Raw genomic sequence first — 16,061 nt, forward strand, 5'->3', positions numbered from 1 at the left:
AGGAGATAGCTTCTATCTGCTGTTAGAAATGGAGTTTCTGCAGCAACAGAAATGGAACACACATATCATATAATTACATGGAGAAGCTACTGCAGTCTGAACAAGGCAGAATGGAAGTCATCTTTTTTTCATTAATAAAAAAGATACTTTTATAATCTTAAAAATGCATATTTTGAGGATGTTCATCAGTTTACAATAGCTGTGTGAAAAATAACTGCCATAACAAAGCAACATATATATATACACACATATATATATAAAGGGTATTCCTTGCCCCAGTGCCAAAAAATACATCCTTTTTGTTGTAACGTCTGAAAATGGCTGCTACAGTTTTTCAAAAAATACTTCACTATAGTTCCTTATCTTTACTGCTCAATAAGTGAAACATGTTGCAAATGCAGTGGCAGAAGCAGCTACAGAATGGCCAGAGCAGAGAGATCCATTATTTGAGAAATTTCAGTACCAACTGAAAGATACTAAAGCTTAATTTGTGCCTTAAAATGCTCAATCTCTATTTCTAATAATTCTCCTACTAACAGGCGAGAAAGATCATGGAAATGGATTTCAGTTAAAAAAAGTGTTGCTGTTTCGCTTTAGTCTGTATAGTGTCTAACCACAAAGCTTTTCAGTGTTGCTGTTATTAACTTCTTTCGTTAACTCATTTTCAAGAAATACATTTGGTTTTAGCAACAATAAAGGGCCACAGCCTTTAAAACATGTGGGCATTTTAGCACTACACAATTTCTGAATGCTACATGAAAGAAATATAAGGATTTATCTGGTAAGTTTACTGCCCTCTCTTCACAAGAAAAGTGCTGCAGTACATTTTAATTTCTGTTTATTTCCCTAAAACCCTCTATATAATTTCAGTTGGATGCAGTAAAAGCTATGGCCAAGCAAGAGCTGATTAGCTGCAGCTTGGCGAAGCATCCATGAAATAAAGCATCTCACTTATGGCCAAGACATAGTTCAAAATCCCCATCACTAATGGGTACAACATAGTAGCCCAACAGAGCATCAGTAGGCATTACACAATAGGGATAAGTTTATAGAGTGGATTCTTTCTGCCACAGTGCTTTTATCGACCTCTCTTCAGGACTCTGTAAGTACCTCAGTTTGCTTATAGGGCTATCATCTATGTGGAGAAGGACTCCTCAGGCTTACAATGCTGCAAGGTCTTAGACAGTAGGATATCTTAACTAACAAGGAGCAACGTGAGAAATACCTACCATGAAAGAATCTGGTTGTATCCATACTGAAAATCCCTTTCCTGGCATTTCTGGACAGGATATACCAACTGGTTCTCATGGAAGTAGAGGACCTTTTTCAATTTGCCAAGGTCAGGGCGGAGGGCAGTGAGTTCAGCCAGGTTAAGCACCGAGCTTGCAAAGAGGATCCTGGAAAACAAGGAGAGCAGTGTTTACTGTCTGTGAGCATGCTCACAGGGGTCACCTCTTCCCCTTCTCCCTCCTCCTCAAGAAAAACATAACCCCTATAGGGACACATCAATAGCTAAGCCTTAATACCATGTAGCAGCATTCGAAGTTTTGATCTCTTAAAAAGCAGCTGCTAAGAAACCAACTAGAAAAGCACCAAATCTCATTGGTCTTCCCAGCTCGGTTACAGAGAGATGCAAAATAAAAAAAAAAAAAAAAAGCTGGATGGATTTTATTGAAAAAGGCAAGAAAAGCTGTATCTGAAGGACAAATGGAACAAAGATAAGGCTGACTAGGGAATACTTTGCTTGCCAGTTTCATTACACTTTACTTCTTTATGCAACTGACTACTGAAATTCAATATATGAGCAGGAATGGTACATGTTCATGTTATGACATAAACCCTTTTGATTTATGCACTGCACTTATCTAGAATGGTCTGGTTTTCTATTCCCCCCCCACACACCCACCCTTTTTCTGTTTTACTTTCACGTTTTTATTAGGTATCCTCTATAATGAAATGTTGTTTCTACTCTTGCACCCTTTTAGAATTGCTGCAGCACTCCAGCTATTCCAGAGTCTATAATACTGTATGCATTCTTCAATTATATAAAGCAGGCACAAACAACACTAACAAGCTGCTATCTTAGCCTTGTATAACTTCCCAGGCTATCAGAAAATGAATGTATTTAAATGTGTAATATGAAATTGTGACCCTACTGTAACCAGTGGCAGATTTCCCTGCATTTCAACCAAAGTATGTGAGCATCTCCTGTCCCCTGCTAGCGCTGTTTCCAAGCAAACTGAATACTGAACCTACAGAGAACTGCAGAGCCAGACATTTGTGTTAGACATTTCTCATCAAAACGGAGAGAAAGGGAAAAAAAAGGAAAAAATATAGAAAATGGGTATTATAGCTTTAATAAACTACTTTTTAACATAGCATGTTTCTTTTTATTCCTATCCTTCATTCTATTTTTTCTCATTCTTCCTGTTTTTACATGAATTTGTGTTAAAGATTACTGCCAAACTTACTTCAGAAATCTTATAAACTCATGCTTCTGGCCGTCAACCTTAAAACTCGTGAACTTCCCCAAGTATCCCGTATAGCACATCATCATCTACAGTAACATACACCGTTGTTAGATAATCTGTATCTACAGAATAAATACTTCCTAGAGAACAGATCCTGTATCCGTCTTCATCAACGTGAGTCAATGCTGATCTGAAAGGCTTCTGAAAGTAAGAGATGAATGTTATATACGATGAATGTTCATCAAATATTTGACCATTTTAAGGGACTGTCAAACAGAATGCCAATTAGGATATGAGCTTGGGTTTATTGCAAGCCATGCTAAGAGGAAAAAATAATTTTCCCTAAGTCATCACTAATCTGTCATGAAAACTAATAACAGATGACCTGGGTGCCAGATTCAAAGCAGAGGCAGGAGAGCTTCCTACAGGCGATGCAATACGCCTGCTCAGAAATGGCTGTGAGTTTAGTGCTAGAGGTACACAAAAGAATACAAACAGGAGAAAACAGACCCCAAATATTACAAAAATTAGATTAATTGGTTGCTTGGCAAAATTTTGTCTATTTCTGGATTGTATTATGGTTTATCCTTCCCCAATTTTTCAGGAAATCACTTTCTGCAATGAGTTAGGAAGAAAACTGAAGCAATGCAGGACAGCATCTAACTACGTGATAGAGAAAAAAAAAAGAGATGGCAATTGGGATTGAAAACACAGGAAGCATTGCAGAATAAAGCACAAAAGCAGAAGTGGAAAGAGAAGATAGTGGGGGTGCCAAGGTTAACATCACAACTGGAGAGAAAAGGACAATGGGGAGCACAAGAGATGAGATCCAAGATATAAGCTTAGGCAAAACTGTGTAGGTCTGAAATATCTCAACTAACTCAGATGGCCAACAGAATAATTAAGAGAGAAATATGAAAAAAAATAATTGCTATATCCACAGGTAAGGAAAATAGTGTTTGCAGTACTAGTGTACACAAACTGGTGGAATTCAAGAGCACTGAAGGTGGGCTTTTAATAATGCAAGAAAGGCCAAAAACCTGAAAAGCTTTTAAGAAGTAGACCCAAATTTTCTCCGCTGTAAACGGAAAGTGCAAAGACTTGATTAACAAGTACACCACTTATCACTGCCCAGCTCATCAGTAAACCAGTGTCAAGAGAAAACTGTTGCGATTACTACCAAATTCAGATTTAGAGCCTGAAATCACACAGCTTACGTTTCTTACACCAAGAAAAAAAAATAAAAATAAATCCATTTAAGTGATGATATTATTAGAAAATACCCTTCCCGATTACCTTGCATTACTTCACAGCATTTCAGAATTTAACCCAATAAATATGAGTACACAGAATTAAACCAAATGAATATGAGATGCTCTTATACTTGTTTCTTTACTGGCAGAAAGGCTGCTAACTACCAGTGATAACCAATTTCTCCAGCATTATAAGCCTAAATAACACCTGACAGCACGAGTCCTCATGAACATGCCCAGAGAGCAGCCACATACGTGGCTAATGGACTCACACAGGGCACTGGAGTATATGCTGGAGTGTATTTCCATTTAACACCTATTACAAGGGGAAGAAAGAGAAGTTCATTATAATGTAACATGCAACATAAATATATGTCAGTTGTCATTCTGTGTGACATCAACTTTCATTTTACCTCAGGTTATTATTTAAGTAATAAATCCTAACAAGGTGAGCTTTATCATCCCACGGATTGTATCCAGGAGGTAGAGACACAAGGTGACGGCAAGAATGCTTGAAACATGATAATTCCTGACAGCTGCTGCTTGAGCACAAGTTAAATTGAACAGTTTATCTCAGCATAAAGATGTTATAAGGTTTTATGTTTAATTTAAAAAAATTAACATAAAACCAAGAGAAAGCAGAGTTAGGCAATCTTTCACAAACATGACATACTACAATCACTGCATAAACTGGATTAGTACTTATTACCATACTACTAGAGAATTAAGCTGTTTTTAGACCACCAAAGAGCCTTAAATTGCAACTTTTGTCTCTGTAAGAGAAACCTATATTTAAATTGACTGCTAATTCAAATTAACAGCTACATCATTAACCTACCATCTCACAACACCCCCCCCCCCCCCACACACACACACATTTCAATGGCTGTTATGATATTCTTATCTAAACCTATAAACACTACAACACATAATATATACAGTCCACTTCAACAGACTGGGCAAATCCTCACAAAACCTGCACTGAAGGTCACATTTGTAAGGAACTACCCTAGCTCTCCTTTCCAAAATATCCCCAAGCATTTTACTATGCTATGGTCCTTCCATAGAGCAAGACCATCACGCAGGCAGTAGCCCCACTGCCGTGGAAGCTGGTCAGATTTCAGGACCACCATTCACATAAGGTCTGGTCTTACATTAAGCTCATGTTTCATCTGAATCACTTAATAGTGCTGATTTCTCAGGAACTACCATACATTCAATACAAATATTCATGGGAAGAAAGCAGAGGGTGCTTGCAGGTTCAGAGCTGCAATTTGTCTGGAGAATGTTCTGACCTTTGCTACTGTCTTGTCCATTATTTTACACCAAAGGACTGAAAATCAGTAAAATACAGAAGCCTTTACTTTTGTTTGTTTGTTTGTTTTTAATTACCAGCAGACAAAATTGACTAGTACAGCTTTCCACTTACATCAACCAAATTATAAAAGTGAAGGTGCTAAAGTATTTTTGTTTTGCTTTACCAATCTTCTGTGTGTCACGTAACCATGATTTACCCTTTTATAGCATTGCCCTAAATCTTTCAATTACATTCTCATGCAACTTAACTAAAAACACATTTAGCCTTCCCCTTGGGTGACCACACATGTCATATTTGTATACCTATGGATACAGAGGTTGAACTCTACAATTCACCAGGCAAGTTTAAAACAGTACCTGGACTATTTGCTTTGTCTGGCAGAAGATCTGCCAGCACAAAAGGCTGACGAACATGGCCACAATTTGTATTACAGATCAGGTAACCCAGCTCTCTCTGAAAAAGAGGATTACTTTAGGGTACCATCCTGTACAGCAACAGGGACTCTCTTGCACTGCAAATTATATCCAAGGCTATAAATCTCTGCCGCAAAACAACTACATTCACAGTAAAATGAGTTCATGATCAAATATCTGGCTGTCCAGAGAAGAGGTACAAGCACTCTTTGTCTGCAAGGTGCAGTATTACAATAAAAGAGTTAGATTTGGATATTGCTACAAATATGAGCCTTTTAGGGGAAACAGGCACTAAAAAAAAAAAGAAAATAAAAGACTGCTCATTAGATGGCACTGACTGAATTAACATTCATCCACCCTTCAGGAGGAGAGCATGATGCTGGAAGAAGGGTCTGTATCAATCTAGAACTAAAACCCTGAACACCAGGAAGCATATAATCCCACCATGCTTTCACCAGGCAATGACTGCTTCATTCTTGCAGAGATCCACATTATACTGTATCTATAAATATATTCATTTACAGCAGAGAGTCTCAAAACCCTCAGGTTTTTACCCCAAATATGTTTTTATTCTGGCCACAGTTGTCATGCACTCAGCAGAGCGAAGTCAGGGTGCCACAGGACACCACGCAGACACTATGACCAAACAAATCATCATCAATAACCATGAAACACAACACACAGTCACACCACTGCTGATGGCTGTTTTCTCCAGTTCTTCAGAAGCCAACCAAAATTTTACAGTAAATAACAAGAACCATTAGGGGAACCACCTGCAAGAGTTTCAAAGATGATAACGTCTTCAAGCTCCTGAAGATCAAACCTGACGACTTTGGTTCCTCCATTGTACAGTTTCCTTGATTTCAACCCCGCAGTTCAGATTTGGCTTGAACATCTTTTTGAAATGAACTTGTGTATAAAATAGCATTATTAATGCCTGGGATGTTATATACAGATCAGTTATTTTTGTTTATCATTAAACACATTTTTATATTATTAAGATGAACTTTTAGCACTACTCCAAGAATACACAATTTTCAATCAGATATAAAATGCTTTTTGGTTTGCCTTTAAACAATAGATTACTCTGCATTTCTGAAAAGTAAATACTAGTAAGTAATAATATATGACAGTATAATAAATAAATTAACAGTAAGTTTTTTACATGACATGTACAAATGTCAAAAATGCTTACAGATATATCTCATACAGGTTTTCTAGATAAAGCATAATTTAATATGTTACAGAAATAATTAAGTCTTACTGTTTTAACATTCTTTAGTTTTCAGAACAAATCACAAGAGTTGTCATGCTTTTCATCTTAATTAGGCCATGTGCTCGTCTTATCCATTTCTAAGAACTTTCATAAACATTTACAAATATTAATTGTAAAGAAAAATATTTTTTCCTCTTCCTGTAATTACTATACATACATATAATCACAGTGATAAATATTCATGGTGCTACCAGCCCAACAGCTTTGGGTTTAGGGCTTACCTTGTATGCTGAAATACAGTAGAAATTAATAGCTTGTTCTGAACTCATACTACCAATCCTTTTTTTTTGTTTGTTTGTTTAAAAAAAAAACACCACCAAAACCATCCTGGTTTTTGTTTAAAAGTACATTCCCCCTCATTTTATAGTGTATTATTTTGGATACTATCATTGAAATTTTTGTTCCAACTGCAACAGACCTTAGTCACACTTTCCAAAAGAATACTGCCCAGAAATCAAATGCATTTCCCCTTTCTTCATATATAGCATACCCCAAAAAACCCTCTCAGCTCTCTGCATGTACATCTGCTGTTTGACACAGCTGTAGTAGAAGGGGGCTATATTTCCAGCCCCACTATTTCATGTCCCACCCTTTCCTGCATTCCCTCATGCCATCCAAATTTTCAGACCTCCATCAGGACATGTAGAATTCCTGAGAATCTTGTCTCAACCTGCTGACACCACTGATGTTATCCAGCAAAACTAAAATGGGGCTGAAGCTGAATAACAGCAAATCTCTCACATGTAAAATATTCATAAGGTTGCATAAATGCATTATTTAACTTGTAAATTACTTGGGTTCTCTCTCAATTCCTTCCTACCTCTCTGAAACTTTTTTTCAACCAGCTGACCATACTATTTACGTACAATCAATGTCAGAATCCAAGTTGGGGCCAGATCCCCAGCTGACACAATTGGTTAAGAACTAGTCTTAAACTTACCACTATTTTCAGTGACCTTTAAATCAAAAGGATACTGAAAAGGATGTGAAAAAGTTAATCAAAACTACTTCCATATTTAACATCAAGACGTAAACCTGAAAGAAACTCTGACACATAAGACTTCTAGACTTTTAAGGTTAAGTGAGGTGTATTCTGTTTGGATTGCTTTGGGTTTGGGGCAACAACACTGAAGCTTCTTGAATTTTATTAAATGCACGGTACTATTTTTTCCCTCATTTGCAATTAAATTTGGCTCCAATTAATTACTGACAGATGCACATTTTTACTTGAGTGGCCAGATTGTTCACCATGGGCTACATCGTCCTCTCTGTTCCCATGAAGAGAGGGGTCAAGACCAAGAAGCTATTGCTGTGGTGACAGGGGAAGGAGAAAGCCATGAATCCACATCATCTTCCTCCCTCAGATTTCAGGAGCATTAAATAAAGAAGCAAAGGAATCTTGTTAGAGCAGAGCATAGGCAAATCAGAATAACCCATTAGTGAAAATTAACCACTGCTGAAAGTTTATATAAGATGTAAGGATTAACTCTGCTCAAATATGTGCTGTGATGGAGCAAGAAAAAAGTAGGAGCAAAACAAAGGAAGGACAGTGTCTGAAGGCAAAAAATTCACAAAGGTCCCCACAGAACAAAGTGGTGTATAGTGAAAAGACTTTTCTACAGAAAAAGACTTGCAAAATCAATGTTCTACTCAATCAGAAAGCATTTAAATAAAATAGCATTATTTACTGTTTTAGATTCTGCAAATTCATTCCACTGGGTAAATTCTCTGCCCAACTCTAAAGAAAAAACAAACGTCAAATGATGCACATGAAAAACGCAGTACACCCAAGAGATTGTGGCAACATGGAGGAGTCCTAAGACTAAACAGAACACTACTATTCAATAGTAAACCTGAACAACAAACTTTGAGGAGTATTAGTTCACGTCATCTGGTGTCAGTTTGCATCCAGGATGACACAGAGGAGAAAGTCAACATCATGGATATAAGGACCTCACTGCAAGTGACACTGATTTATCTCACTGAAGAGGAAACAAATTCACTGCAGCCCAGACCCACCAAAACAATGAGTTTCCCTTAAAAAGGTTTATATGAATAGATGCCTGAATTAACTAACGAATGGCAAAGTAAGACAATGGCTGATTTGCCTTTAGTTTAAAAAGTCTGGGTGGACTCAAAACTCAAACCTTTCCCCAGTTCTCAGGTCTACACATTTTATATTTTAAAACAACAGAAGACCCACTCACATTGCACAACTGCAGAGAAAATGAGCAGGGTCTTAGCAGACCCATTAGTCCTACATTTCAAGTGCCCCAAAAATCCTGTTCCCCAAAGTATTTCAAACTGTTTTGTATGTTGTTACGCACTTTGATATCTAAACACTTTTTTTAAAAAAATGAAGACTATTGCTAAAAGGAACTTAGCTTTCTTAGCAAATGGATTTCTTATTTTTCTAATATCCCATGGCTCTGATTGCATTTTGCACAACCTACAAACATCAAGTCCTTTGAAAAATACCTTTATAGACGCTCTTAGCTAATTTTCCAAAAAAAATCCCATTCACAGCATTAACTGCCTAAGAATGGGAACTTCAGGAAAAGCAGGATTCTTCGCAGAAAACTAATACACTCCTTGAAAAAAACAAGGCTGTCATAAAACCTGAGCAGCTGGCAACTCTGTCACCATGAAGTATCCATATGGAAGACCGAGATGTGTCAAACTACCCAAAACGAGTTTGGATAGTGCAGAAGATGGAATAAATAATTCAGTATCTTCAACACTTTCAACAGCAGGTAGTAGATATGCTACCTGCTCATACAACGTGCCAAAATGTAACATGCAAGTGAGAGCGAGTGAGCAAATGTGAGTATCTCCAACCTGTTTTCATGAGGATATTTTGCTTCAGGTACTTCTCTTTTTAGAGGCATATGATCTGTATCAGATATTGTCAGAAGCAGGCAGCACTACAGAACATTAGGAATAACTTTGTGAATTCAGTGTATATTCACAAAGCACATACTCCTTCATATTCATATATGTATAAGCCCCTACCATATCTTAATCAAATGCTACAAAAAATATAAGGAAAATGCAAATATTTATTTCTCCCAACTGTCCCAACTGTCCTTCACACTTCTATAATATCTATTGCTGCGGCAGATTGGCAACTTTCCTGTCTTAATAAAAACGGAGAAAACGATTCAATGTAATCAGTGAACTGGCAATCAGAATCACAATTTAAATCTTTCTGCCCTGTGTTCATGATATAGTCCTACTATACATCGTGCAGTGTCAATCTTCTTCCTTTTCTTCCTACAAGTACTAGTCACACACTGGTGCACAAACGTGCATCACTGATACTAACAGAAGATAAAGTGACACTTCTGTTCCCTAAGTAATTAAAATAAAACTTTAATGTTTAAGAGTCTCCAGACCTGTAATTTGAGGACCAACCCCCTACCCACATGGAGATATTTATCAACCACACTTCACCAAAAACACAGGGACAGCAGGTAGATGGATATTCAAAAGCATATCAATATGGAAAATGTCAGTTTTCATTTATCACACACTATTTTCAGCCACTATACTTTCTGATCATAACATCTACCTTGACGACGCCCATCCTCGCTACTGGATTTGAACGATTACACCAAAATGCCTGAATGACCAAATGAAGTGAGCTTTCAAAGAAGTGATTCAAACACTATCATAAATTCAAAAGCTGCCAAACATATTTCATCTGACTTTCAAAAGGTAATTGTTTAGTCTGTTCTGAATTAAGCTTTAAGTGCTTTAAGAGAGGTTTCTCTACAAACATGGCTGAAGGTCATAAAGGAGAGCATTTGGATTAAATACAACTTTTCAGACGTATATTTATTAGATAGAACTTGCATCGTGTCGGGCATATACTATAAGCTGGTTTCTGTAAATTTCCATTTACATAATTTTAAGTGTTTAGTTCACACGTAACAGTTTTTTATTTATAATGCCACCAGTGACACAAAAAGAATTAAAAGGTCTCAACTTTGCAGCTTGGGCAAGGTAGTTTAGAGCTTCTGACATGGGATATAAGGGACCAATGCAAGAGCAGACATGCAGGAGACAATTCAAAGAAAAAGAGAATATACTTAACTTGTGTGGGAATTTGAGAGTTCTGAACGTGAAGTCTTATGCCCATTTTTCTTCCCCAGCTCCTGGCTGGGAGTTTTGCAGGGTTAACAACTCCAGTAAGTCATTTACACTCATGTTTGGCCAACTTTTACAACATCAATGTAAGCAAACCTGAGTAGGGAAACCAAACCTCCAACACTACAAAATTTTAAGAATTTCCACATGTGGAAGAATCCAGTAATAAAATAATCATCTAATAATAATGCTTTTAGGCTTCCATATATTTTACAAATTAACTTTTCCCAACAGATTTCACATACAACCGTTACATCCTGAAACTTCTGAATGCCTTTAGCATTAAATAAAGCACCCAGTGCTACATGACCAGTATTTCCCCCAGTAACATGCAAAGGGAAATATGCACCGCAGGCCTTGAAGTCATATGCAACAAAGTCAGAAGAATATACTAGATCCTTTTATTTTGAAGATTAAGAAACTGAGGCCAAAGCTGGCTTATCATGGGGGACGAAGAGAATCAGGGACACAGTGAGAATTCAGGAGCCCAAGCCAGAGGTGAAGATAGGCGAGTATCACAGTCTACAGATTAATCAACTCATCTATGATCACATCACTGTTTATGGACCCTGATCACCACAATACCTGCCAGATGTCATGAAACAAACCATTATCTTTATGAGACCATGCATTCAGTATTTTCAGATATATTTTCAGGCACAGATAGGACATGTTTATGACCATATGTTTGTGTGCATGCACACAAAGATATATGACACATACACATAACACACATACATACTATATAAATATATATTTTCTGCACTTCTACTGAATTCTACCATAAAACTGTGAAGCATTCTGAGTTAAGCTATTTAAACTGTGACCAGGAAAATTGTTGACAGCAGCCAATTTGTTAGTACTGTGTACTACCACAGAAAGCTAAAAATCATCACAGAATCATCACTGTGTACACCACAGAAAGCTAAAAATCTGTTCGAGGTAGCTGGCCGACAAGCTTCCATATCTGAAAAACCTGAGCAAAGTGAAATAGTTTTGGCCAAGGTTTCTTCCAGCAATGCCTTTGCATAACAAGTAAAACCTTTCATAGGCTTCTGAAAAGGAAACTTTACTCAAGCTGTTTGTCAAGGTGACCAGAGACGTTCTTCGGAAAGTACTTCCAAAAAAGTTCTAGAGCACTGGAAGCTGTACAATCATATGGGATTAATTTTCTGAGTATATCTATATATACTTCTGGAAGAAACTCATTAACTTTAAAATTTAAAAATCTTTCTGCAGCTCTGTGCTCTTAGGTACAAATATTTAAGTAATCTTTACTTCCCACCAAACACTGAAATAGATATTAAATTACATTAAACTATTATAGATACAAGTAGTAAAATATCTTTTTCTCTTTCTCTGTTAGCTCCTCTATCTTGGTATTTCTTGTGCTGAGTATAAAAGACAATATTACCTTTTACTTAAATTCCTGCCTTTATTAAAATACTAAGTGTGGGCTGGATGTGTAAACGCATGCCCAGAAGCCTGTGCCAGAAGTCTCATGAATGTCCTCCCGTAAGGGATGACTCTGCAACTGGCTCAGGAAAACTATTTATTTACCATATTCCTTCTCCCTGCATCTTGCGATGATTTCAAGAGATTGGAAATCTTCCTCTCCTGATGCAGGACCTATGGTTTGACTTTAAGGGAAAGAAAACAGTAGATGAAGCATAAAAACTGTGTATTAGTAGAAAGAACAAAATCAAGGTGGAACAAGGCACTAGCGAAAAGTATCATGCCAAAATTAAACACATCAGAGTGATACAGTACAGTGTTCTGACTAGTCCCATCGTAGACCTCCTTAGGGCTACTGTTTCAAGTAAAAAGTAAACAAGATGACACAGAAACAGTTCAAGATTGACGTTTTCCAGCTTTGTGTCATGTTACATTATTTGAATGAATCTCAAATCTTAAAAAAAACCAAACACCAAAACAAAGCAAATGAGGGCTGTGAAAAACCAAACAGAAAAAAAAAATATAAAACCCAAAACAAAACCACAAAAACTAATATGACTCTTACTAGAAGCCAAAGAGCCACCTATGTTGAGTGCTACCAAAAGAAACAATGTCTTTAAGAATTTACCATCCACTTTTTTTATTGCCAGATTAGTATAAAAATTCTTATTTTTCTACCCGTGACTTTACTCAGGTCATGTCTATAGGTCTGTACACATCCATCTCACAAGAGCTGCTGAACGAAGCCCAGGGTTCCCACCACAGCTACTCTCCCAACCACTCCACCTTCTAGGTTCAGAGTGTGATGAGGGCTCAATTTTATTTAAAGGATACAGCCCTGAAACTACAGAGAGAGAGCTCTTAAAGAACTATGGGGGGGCGTTGGGGAATGCAGGATTTTCTCTAAGTTACCCAAGAAATTTGAAGCAGCAAGCACTCCACCTCCCTCTTCTCTCCACTCAAAAGCACTTACAGAAAGTTTGTTCTTAACCCTTCTACACAGGCAAAATTCCCATTTACCTTCCATTTATTTTCATTTTTACCTGAAAGGCAGAGAAGAGTTGGGCTTTTATGTACAGCAAACATGAACTGGACTTTTTTTGTAGTTCATTAGACTGTTGTCTACCTTCACCAATATGAATGCATACCTGAATATCCACAAAAAAAAAATAAAATTTTGCCCTTCTGATTTAAGTAAGGCATATATTTAATGTAACATTCATCTATACATGTTCTCACTGTTTAAAAACTCAACACAGGTGTTATTAATAAAATAAATTTATTTTTAAAAAGGATGCTATTCTATAAGCTTTGAAGCTCACACATAGTTTAACATAACCCAGCTTGGGCTCATCTGGTGTTTAAATGACTTCTTTCATGTGGTCAGCCCACGAGCCATACGTACTGCTGCTCAATCACGCCACTGTACATCGTCAGCGTGAGGATGATTTGCATGATTTGCATTTCCTGTACCGTTTGAGCTTCAATGAGCTCTAAGCACCACGTACAAAAGAAACCACCGCCAAGTAATGCAAAGATTTTAGTTAAACCAGATGAGACTATTCTAGTCAGGCTGCCAATACTGAAAAAAAAAAAAAAAGTCAGTTATATCCTGTTAAATAAGGATTTATTTGAAGGGAACCTGAACCCTTACTTTTAAAATATAAAAGTTGTATGAATTCCTTAATAAACACGGCTTAGCAGAAAATAATTCAAAAACCTACTTTTTTTTAGTGCTCCTTAGATTCTGGCACCACACTATGTTAGTAATTTATTTATTTAATAGTATACAAGTAGGTTTTGATTACATTAGTTTTTCTAACATATAGAATTAAATCTAATTAAATTGAATTCACCCATTGTTGGTTAAAATTTCTCCCTAAGAAGAAATCTTTTATCACAAATTATCAATAAAAGCTGTTGGACAAATATCTGTGATAGGAACAGCATTACAGTGGGCTTCAATGAATAAGTACTGAAGTAAAAAAAAAAAGAAAGTACCAGAGCCTCGTTGTCATGAAAAACAGAGACAGATGGGGAGACAGACCTATATGATGCTACAAATAGATGAGTATCTTGTAAGGATTTCAACAAATGTTATAAGACCTAGTCAAAATTTGAGAAACTACAGATTTGCTTGTGCTGCTGTACTGAAGTTCACCTGAAATCCAGGCCATATGATCATTATAGATAATTATCAACGTTTTAAATATAAAAATACAGAGTATCCTTAAAGCACTCATAAGCTCTTTTCTAGACAATGGCACAATTAATAATGCCATTATTTGATTCTATGATTATGCATGATTATTTATGATTATGTATGTTTCTACAATTACTTAGCACAAACCCTGGGTTAACACAAGAAAACATTAGGAAAGTTTGCTTTAGTAGCTGATTTGGAAATGAGGTGTATTGTGTTCCCAATGTAAAAACTAATGGTGTGCACATAAACTTCATGTGCAAGATCCTATTTTATACTATGTCTGTCTTTAAAATGGTAGAGCAATTTAGACACTGGAAAGATAAATAAATAATAGCAGGCTGATACAGCGAACTGCATGTCACCAGCTACAGGGCGTACATCACGTATGCCTGATAGCAACCCAAGAAAGTCTGCTGGAGCACTCAAGGAATCTGCATATAATCATGCTTAATAAAAACCACAGAAAACTCCCACTGCTGTTGGTTCCAAATGACATTCATTGTTTTAGAAAATTAAGTTGCAACTTCATTTTTTCTGTATTGTTCAAATGTGATCAAATATAAGAACTGGCAGAAGATGTAACAAAGGGGTTAAATTCTATCTTGAATAAAAAAATTCCACTTCATTTTTGTCTGCAAATACATAGTCAAGAGCAACATTTAATCACAACATGTACATTCTAAACAGTGACTGTAAGATTTAGTAATCGAAATGGCTACCGTGATAAAAAAAGAATTCTGTCATTTTTCCACTTAGAGATCCCCTGTATAATGCTCTTATTTAAAGGTCAGCTAATTTTATTATGGAAAGTAACTAATAACCTATATTAATCCTTAGGCTTGCAGTTTTCTAGCATGTCAACCAAATAAATAATACACTGAAGGAAGCAATACAAACTGAGCTGTTGAATATAGTCTCTACTGTACAGGCAAAAAAATGTATTTGCAATAGACAAAAGAAGTTATTCGAAATTTTATATATGTATTTTTTCCTTTGGAAATTACAGAAGCACGTATAGACAGAGCTCTTTAAAAACCAGGCTCCCCCATGCTCCAAGATGCTGAGATCACGGAAAGAGGTGCTAAGCCTACAACTATCCAAGCACAACCAATAATCCAAAACATTATACAGTACCTTTTTTTCTGGTTACTTTCTAAATTTGCAGGACATGCAGAATATTGAAGAACTTAACTCAGAATTTTGCTTACAAACTTTCCTGCTTTCTTTAATGAAATGAAAACACCAAAGTTAAAATATATCTATTTATATATTTTTCTCATGCCATCTCTTACATGGGAAGCATTATTAAAGTTGCACACTATATAAAATGATGCAAGAATATCCACTGTTTTACTAAGCATTTTTTTTTTACATAAGGAGATCAGAATGCAGCATTATTCATGACCAGCCTTTCCTAGCACACTGCGTTGGGTGAGTTTGTTCCTAAGAAACATTACTATGCTCAAAACTAAAAATAGATAGCTATTTTTAGCTATTTAATCACACAAGGAAAAGAGACA

General features: G+C 36.4%; 1 protein-coding gene across 7 annotated transcripts in view; it reads right to left on the bottom strand.

The window, feature by feature from the left end:
• GTDC1 (glycosyltransferase like domain containing 1) overlaps positions 1-16,061 on the bottom strand; it is a 202,838-nt gene that overhangs the window by 108,548 nt on the left and 78,229 nt on the right. For 6 of the 7 annotated variants that reach the window (XR_009726990.1, XR_009726991.1, XM_061363695.1 and 3 more), the window contains exon 3: positions 1,230-1,397. The exons of the other annotated variant lie outside the window; for it this stretch is intronic. Coding sequence is in view for 4 of the 6 variants with exons in the window: in XM_061363695.1 (XP_061219679.1) it covers positions 1,230-1,397 (168 nt within the window). In the remaining 2 variants the exon portion in view is untranslated. The remainder of the gene's footprint in view (positions 1-1,229; positions 1,398-16,061) is intronic. 7 annotated transcript variants of the gene reach the window in all.

Source organism: Neopsephotus bourkii, unplaced genomic scaffold, assembly GCF_033783945.1.
Source record: "Neopsephotus bourkii isolate Nb327-2 ecotype Australia unplaced genomic scaffold, CSIRO-AGI_Nbou_v1 NB_1181, whole genome shotgun sequence".
Lineage (NCBI taxonomy): Eukaryota > Metazoa > Chordata > Aves > Psittaciformes > Psittacidae > Neopsephotus > Neopsephotus bourkii.